The sequence below is a fragment of the Pocillopora damicornis genome, chromosome 7 (genome assembly GCF_964200805.1).
Source record: "Pocillopora damicornis chromosome 7, jaPocDami1.2, whole genome shotgun sequence".
Taxonomy (NCBI): Eukaryota; Metazoa; Cnidaria; class Anthozoa; order Scleractinia; family Pocilloporidae; genus Pocillopora; species Pocillopora damicornis.
In genome coordinates this window covers 5,331,983-5,340,000 of record NC_142676.1, presented here as the reverse complement: position 1 = coordinate 5,340,000, position 8,018 = coordinate 5,331,983, and the positions used below count along the sequence as shown (strand labels likewise).

The window sequence follows — 8,018 nt, the reverse complement described above, 5'->3', positions numbered from 1 at the left end:
AACCCTTGCTTTATTGGATTTTCATGTCAAATACAAATAAATCACACAGAAAATTAAATACCAGTCTGAGTTTCCGAGACGGTCACATTGCTGTCAAAAGTTCTGTACTGTCTTCGTGCAGAACACTTTGGTGAACTCTAGTGGCTCATATTGTTAAGGACATGGTCCAGACTCTCCTAAAGATTTTGGATTATCCCCATTGCTGTCATATACTAATCTTGAGGCATTCAAGGTCTATTACAGGTGATGACTTTTTTTCCTGTATTCCACCAATAGGATTATAAACTCAAATTTGAAGCCCGATATGGCATTGATGGGGAAAAAAGAATGAAGGTTGATGGTGAACCTGGTAATTGTATTTCAAATAATTATAACTTGTTTTTATTTGAATATCTTAATTTTCATATTTAGTTAACATTGTTTATATTACAAACCCCATTGGTTGGTATAGTAAGCCAGGGGCTAGTGGATTTTGAGATTAGGCTGGTAGATTCTGACTCTCACTTGCCCAGCGGACAAGAGGATTTTTTCAAGGACAAGCATTGGCTTGAGCAGCTCATTATTCACTCTGATTAAGGGTTAACCCTTGAAACATCAGCTTAGAAACTCTCTGCCATGGCCTATTTACATCATCAGCTCATTGACGTTTAAATCAATGAAACAAAATTATCTAATTTTAAACTGCTTTTAACAAAACAGCTTTAATAATACACCTAAGCTTTGGTGTGAATTGGTTAATTTTTTTGTCAACCTACAGTTAGACCTAAGTGGAACAGAATTAATGTTTGAAATTACTGTAGTGAAGTGAGTGTTACATTACATTTTTTGTTAGTTATTGTGAAAGTTTTCCTATGCAGTCTTGCCAATCTGCACAATCTTCAGATTTAAGTTAATAGAAATTTGGCTATTGGACAGGACTTTTTTTGAGCCCTTGCAGGCTAAGGTGAATAGCTGATAGATCACATTTTCTGCATATTTTTAAGTTTGTAGACTTGACTGCACTTTGTTCTCTTCAATAGAGTCAGAAATTCCCGATAAAGTAAAAGTGGAATTGTGGGAACTCAGTGGTGCTGATTTCAGTAAGAGTGTTCAGTATGAGTGTTCAAGTATTGAACACGGAGTAACAGGGAAGGCTGGTTTCCTGCATGAGTTTGTGAAGTCTCCTGAGAATTTCATGAAAATTTCCAGGTCCATAAGTCTTCACACTTTGGGAACAGATATCAAATGTGAGTAAGATAACTGTATCTGTTATCAATGAAATGGTTCTTTTTGTTATAATATCACTTGCAAATGAGCTATCCCATCAAGATCTGTGTCCCTTTTGTTTGACAGGTCCTCATTCATTTCCTGGAGAGGAAGTCCTATTAGTAAGAAAAGATGATGCAGATGGAGAGACCATAACCTACAAGAAGAAGAGTGACCTTGCAGAGTGCAAGATCACTCGTCATGAATGTCAACAAATATATAATTTTGTTGATCCACAAAATTTCCAGCTGACGAGTGTTCTTTGGCTGCTGTCAGAATTTGCTCTGATAAAGTTTTGCAAAGGCATATATATAGTAACAAGACGAGAGGTAACTTGAGACTGCTGAAAAAGTTTTGAAATATGTAAAATAAACAATGGACAAGGGGAGAGGATTTTAGAGAGTTTGTCTCAAATGGCAGTCATGAAAATGTGAACTTGTGTTGTTTTGGCTGTCTATGCAGTGTCAGAATGCAATGCTTACTTATTCCCATACTTAAGAAACATTTAAGCAGTAAATGTGCTCTTTTACAGCGGGTGGAGCAAGCTGAGTCCTTGTAGAATTTTACATTAAATTAAAAATTACTCAGACATAGTTTGAAGCTACACTGGTTTGCAGATTTAATGAATGTAACCGAAGAAGTTACAATTCATAGACCCAACGTTTCGACACTCCTGTCTAGTGCCTTCATCAGGGGTGATCTAAACGCTGCAACAAGAGGTCCTTTTATATGATCACTAATTAGCGGCCTTTTTTCTGACGAGGTGTAAATAGGCATCAGGAAGCAGACCGCCATCGTCACGATTTAAAGGAGCGTGGGCGGAGTTAATGTGCCAAGCCTCCAAACAAAGGCGCTGGTGGTAACGCCGATTAGTAGTGATAATTTTAGAATTATCCCACCCAATTGTATGGTTGGTTAGGCAAGTATGCTCCGATAAAGCTGAATTTTCCTTTTTGCAAAGAAAAACCGCTTTTTGGTGCTCTTTTAACCGTTTACCAAACTGGCGTTTGGTCTGTCCGATGTATTCGTTATCACAGTCATTGCAAGGAATAGAATAAATGGCGTCGGTTCGTTGTTCTTTCGTGACAGGATCCTTAGGTTTGGCGAAAATATGCCCCAAAGTCTGAAAACGGCACATACTATCAACAAGTTTTTGGTACAGCTATGGGTTCGCCTGTTTCTGCTGTTTGGTTGCCGTGTGAACTTTAATATATTTTAAAAATTACTCGTTTTTATAACTTTCCTTTTTAAATTTTGTTCCTATAAGGCTGCTTTTAAGTTTCTTAATCTTAAATTGTACCTCCTATAATGTAATAAATATATTTGTAGTTTATATTTAACTAGTAATTTCTACAATAGTATTGTTAGTTTTCAACACCAGGGCCCCTCTGGATACCACCCCTATAGCTGAGGGGTCACCCTGTATAAATAAAGTTAATCTATCTATCTATCAGTTGGAGTCATAACAAATCAATAACATTTCCTTTTATTTCAGGAAAGAGTGGAATCCTTGAAATAACTTATACTCAAGCTGACTACTAACACTTATTATTTCTTATTCATTTCTAGTAAAGGGCAAGAAGGCTAAAGTCCGAAGAAACCCAAACAAGGCTAATAATTGTTTTTTGGTTTTTTTTTTTTTTAAGAAAACATTAAATTTAGTTATCTTATAAGCAATAATTAAAAGCAAAAAGATTTCCCATACTTTTATGTCATTCTTTTAGTTGAAAACTAGGCAACATAAAATGTTTAAAGGGGTTAGTTTTAAGTGTCAGTGCCAGGTAACACAAAACAATTAGTGTTATCAACAAAGTTGATGATGATAATTGGCTACAGTAGACCCATTATCAACTCAGTTACTATGAAGATGTTGTAAAGTCCTGAGAAACCCAACCAAGGCTAATTTGTTTTCAAAAAGAAAACATTAAATGTAGCGATCTTGTAAGCCATAATTAAATGCAAAAAGATTTCCCATACTTTTGTCATTCTTTTAGTTGAAAACTAGGTAACGGAGAATGTGAAAAGGAGTTAGTTTTAAGTGTCAGTGTCAGGTATCACAAAATGATCATTTTCAGTCAACAAATCTGATAATGTAAATTGGCCACAGTAGACCCATTATCAACTTAGTTATAATGAGGATGTTGTAGATATGCTTTTCATTGGATTTTCCTTTTTTTAATCCTTTTTATGCTGAATAAATTTAAACACTGCTGTTGTATACTGTGTGAATGTACTTGAATCCTCTTTTGCTAGAGAATAACACAAGCTAAAGATCTGCTGGTGACAATTAACCCTTTCCCTCCCCACCCTGAGCATTCATATTATCCATCCTGTTCTCCTTACAAAAAGAATTGTTTTTGAGAATAAGGAGCTTCTTGAATTGGTGATCATTTCCTTTACTCTCATAACCTTTACATTTGATTTAAATGTGATACTGTAAGGAGAAATTAGATGCCCTTGGGTGTGAGAGGGTTAGCTGCCCACTTTTTACCGTAGGGATAATGTATTTAGGGAGTGACTTTAAGTGGGTAAACTGTCGTGAGCAACTTTTTTTGGATAAGTAGGGATATGCAAACCTTTAGAGGGTTGTAACCTTAAAAGAATAAAGAGCCATAAGTATGGAACATGGCAATAAAATTCATTCTTTATGGCAAATAATTGAGAGCAAGATTGAACGTAACGCTTCGTAAGGTTTGGAGTCAATGTTGATGTCACATCCTGTTTAAAAGGAAATACTCCAAGCACATTATTTTGTTTACTTTTCCCTTCATGTCAGTTCTAATGCCTACATGTCATTTTGGCACCATAAATCATAAATTTACTTGTCAAGCGACTTTGTCTCAAACCTTTGTGATATTTTTTCACATGGACCAATGAGACACCCCCGCATAATTTCCTAAAAAATTGTAGCCATTCAAAAGACAGGCTTAATTGTTTATGAGGAAGAAAAGAATCATTTTCTGTTGAGAAACATGTTTGGACCAGTTAAAGTACCACATTACAAGAGAAGAGATTTACTCCAAGATTTATAAAAGACATGCATTTTTATTTAGTAAGGGCATTTTCCAGTAAAGGTAAAGTATCCAATCCTACCAACACGTTGGCTGATGCATCAGTCAACAGTCAACCATTTTCCAGTCACAATTTTCTTCAGAAGACTTAACTTACAGCTAGCATGGCAAACAGAAAACAAGATTACATAGTCTTCAACTACCATGTAACACAATGTGAAAGGTATTAAAATGCCAGGCGTAATACTAATGTGTTTAAATATTGATAAGTTTTCTTCACAGAGAGAGAGCCAAGAGAAATTTTGAAAGGATCTTAGAGGCTAAAATTTTAAAGGAGAACTTGAATTTACATTGCAGTGGGAAAAGTGAAAACAGAAAGAAGCTTTCCATGATAATGTTCTGTATATTCTTATGTATAACCCTTCACCCAACTCCTTGGATATCATTGTTAATTCTCTCCTCTAACTGCTACACATTTCCTTTTAAACAACTGTAATTAAGAGAATTTGGTCACAGATCAAGAAAAGAACTAGTTATTAAGTTCGACTATTCTCCTTACCTGTTTGCTGGATAATGCACAAATATTAAAGGGAGAGGTTTCATGTTAATCACTTCAGTAGTCAAAGAGTTAACACAAACATGCACTGCACAAGAGCCAGTTTTCTGTTATCAGCCTGAATAAACTTTAACATTCCAATAGAAAAGAACCATTGCATAATGATAATAGTAAATCTGAAAAACAAATTTTAATGTTTTCCTCTGGCCAAGAGACAACCAACACAGAAAACGTGTTTCTCACACAAATCCGAGAGTCTGAATGTTTGGGTATGGGAGCTTATTTACATTGTGTGGCAAATAGTTTTCCTCATGATTTACTTGTTGCTCATTTATAAAATACTTCCCTATCTGACCAACTCTTCCTGACCTTGATATCTTTCCTCCACCTGTTTATCTTAATTCTTATAAATCAGTTTTCTCTTATCATTCTTTGTGGCTCTTGTTGGGCCTTAGGTTTTCCACTCTCTTGTTCCAAGGGTCTTGTGCATGAGAAAGTTAACATGCTAAATTCCACGCAACAGTGTGAGGGATTTGAAAAATTGCCATCCTCAAGTTATTACTGCTGTCACAGCAACATGTCATGATGTCAAAGTGTCACATGATATGCACCAAGTACATTACACATATAACAGGTATCATTGCGTCCTTATACAATCTTTCTCAAAATAGACTGAGATCTAACAGCTTCTCTACAATGTAAATCAAAATGTAGCACTTAATACTTTTCATGACTTTTCATCCTTTATTTTCTTTTCAGTAGTTGTCAAATGAACAACTTTGTTTTTGATTCATCTTCTTTTTTCACCCACACCTGAAAATCACAAATAAACAATTACCCCTGATCAAGCAAATGTCTCCTAATTAAGAAAAAGATAAATATCAACCCTTTGAACCCCATTGTAAACATGTAGAGCTGGTTATTTTCATGAAGTCTAACCCAAACTGGAGTTTTACACAAGTAGTGGGCCTTATGTATTCTCTATAAGAGGAATGTTTTCATTTAATATCTATCCTAGCATCCACTGGTAGGTTTTGACCCTTTTGATAAAATTCACAAATATAAATATTCAGGCGAAAGATTCAGCCAAATTCAAGAAAAATTAGAATGTGGTTTTGTTAAACAAACAACAAACATCCTTTACACTCTAACATTAATATGTATAATCTCCATCACCTCTCTGGTGTTGATTCATGTAACAACAGTGCTAAATTAAAAAAACAAAAATGTTTCATTACTGGAACAAATTTACTGAAATAAGCCCATAAAAAGCTAAAAAAAACAAAAATTTTTCATCTCCAGAACAAATTTCCTGAAATAAGCCATAAAAAGCTTTATATAAGCAAGTGTGTTTTCCCAGTGCTATGGCTGCAACATGGTACAATTGAATAAATCAAGGCACTTCTTTGACCTAACAATTATGTCTGACAACTGTTGCAAATATTCTGGAGCAAAATCAGTGCCTTGCAATGCACACTTGAAAAAGAAATTGAACTAGACTGGGAACTAACAAATACATAACAACACATTGATGAACAAGTCAAATTGAAGGGTATGGCTTAAGATAGTTATATATTGAAATACAGTCATACAAAAAGAAGAAATTTAAAAGTAAATTTATGATAACATGTAACATCAGGAACATGAGCTATCGACATACCTGGAATTTGTATCATTTCTACTCTCTATCAGTACATGATCACCTTTGTGGAACCTTAAAAAAGAATTACAATTATATTCACAAATACCATTCTAGGTGTGTGATTTAGTCTTAATAGTCATTGTCATGTGTGCACAGCTGTCACAAATTAACAAATATATGTCAGTCACAGAACCACATACCATTCTCTTTCATAGTAAAGCTGTCTATCTTCATATCTTGCACTGAATGGACTTTTCTCTGACTGACAACCACCTACACATGAAATAAGAGTTTGATGATTCAAATTTCCAAAATGATAATATTCACTATTAACACATTTGGTTGAATGTGAATCACAATATTCGGTTGTGATTCATATAAAAAAAACCTTCAAAACAAAACAAACTTCTGTAAACTTTAATTTTTCACTAAAATTGTAAGTACATTGCACTAGCAGTTGAGTTGAAGCTCTCTAAAATGCTCACAGGAAAGTGAGTACTTCAAATGATCAACTATAACTTGAGAAAGCAATGACATGATAAAAGCGTACCATACAATACGTTTGTGCTCTTCGACAGGCCTCTTGCACCCTTCAAAAACAACATCATCTACATCAATTGAATAGCAGTTGTTAAAGTCAGTTCACAAGGCAATTTTTTCTCATGAATGGCCAAGTTACTTGCAATTGAAGCAATTTAAGCAAAGTTGAACTCTGAGTTCCAGCGCAGCTATGTAGCTTGAAATTCCACTGGTGGTATCTCACATTTACCAAGATCAAGTCGCCAAGAGTTTTAATATTTTATCTGAATGTGTAAGGAACTGTATTGACTTTTATCAGTTCTCTAAAATGACTTTTAAGCCTTTGATGGAAAAGGTCCAAGATAACTTTTCAGCTTGATGTACTTTTTACTTCACATTGCCAAATAGGTATACTTATTGTACCTTAACTTTATTTCTTAGCAGATGTATTTCTTTTTGGTAGAAATAACTTATTTGAATATTTATCTAGAAGATATGTTTTTAAGGAGATGTATTTCACAGATGAAGAGCCACCTTGTGGAAATGCAGAATAAAGCCATTATTACTAGTATTATTACTATTTAATAATTTTTGTATTATTATTATTATTATTATTATTATACAGTCATAAGAGAAGACTCGAAGTCGTTTGCATAATCTTTTGCTTTTAGAAGATCACTTCCTTCCACACACCACACAACAATTTTAGGACTTTGACGCCTCCATCTAAGGGTAAAATTTCCGCACAGCCCCATACTACATTATGCATTCAGTTCTTGGATTGAGAAAACAATGACAAAAACAATAGATTGCCATTGGGAAAACAGATTTGTTTTACAATAGTATGGGGCTGTGCGGAAATTTTACCCATCTAAGTTGCAGAGGAACAAATGACTAGAAAGGTTGTCTCAAGAAAGGTTGTTTCAAATACTCAATCCATTGTTGTTTCCGGCATATGTTCCTTCATCTCTTCACTTACGAATCGACACAGACGCATACCAGCGGTTTCTGGCATCAATCGAGCTAAATTTACGGAACATGCGCA

At 34.7% G+C, this 8,018-nt stretch overlaps 2 protein-coding genes across 10 annotated transcripts in view; one reads left to right on the top strand and one right to left on the bottom strand.

Moving 5' to 3' along the window:
• LOC149042229 (uncharacterized) overlaps positions 1-3,903 on the top strand; it is an 8,006-nt gene extending 4,103 nt beyond the window's left edge. For 4 of the 6 annotated variants that reach the window (XM_089212553.1, XM_089212555.1, XM_089212551.1 and 1 more), the window contains 3 exons: positions 277-349; positions 1,020-1,226; positions 1,333-2,691. In XM_089212553.1, the coding sequence (XP_089068679.1) occupies positions 277-349; positions 1,020-1,226; positions 1,333-1,583 (531 nt within the window). In that variant the 3' untranslated portion in view covers positions 1,584-2,691. Of the gene's footprint in view, positions 1-276; positions 350-1,019; positions 1,227-1,332; positions 2,692-2,814 lie in introns of those variants that run through there. The other 2 variants (XM_089212554.1, XM_089212552.1) reach the window with 1 other exon arrangement.
• Positions 3,904-4,270: 367 nt separating this feature from the next.
• LOC149042228 (sin3 histone deacetylase corepressor complex component SDS3-like) lies at positions 4,271-7,699 on the bottom strand. 4 transcript variants are annotated; one of them, XM_089212585.1, is made up of 5 exons: positions 7,005-7,699; positions 6,655-6,727; positions 6,473-6,526; positions 5,989-6,019; positions 4,271-5,625 (listed from the first exon to the last, which is right to left on the bottom strand). In XM_089212585.1, the coding sequence occupies exons 1-4, from the start codon at positions 7,060-7,062 to the stop codon at positions 6,004-6,006; spliced, it is 201 nt and encodes a 66-aa protein (XP_089068711.1). In that variant the 5' UTR covers positions 7,063-7,699; the 3' UTR covers positions 4,271-5,625; positions 5,989-6,003. The 4 variants fall into 4 exon arrangements, with proteins under 4 accessions (XP_089068711.1, XP_089068712.1, XP_089068710.1 ...); XM_089212586.1 differs by lacking the exon at positions 5,989-6,019 and having other exon boundaries at positions 7,005-7,212; XM_089212584.1 differs by lacking the exon at positions 4,271-5,625 and having other exon boundaries at positions 5,979-6,019; positions 7,005-7,212.
• Between the last annotated feature and the right edge of the window lie 319 nt (positions 7,700-8,018).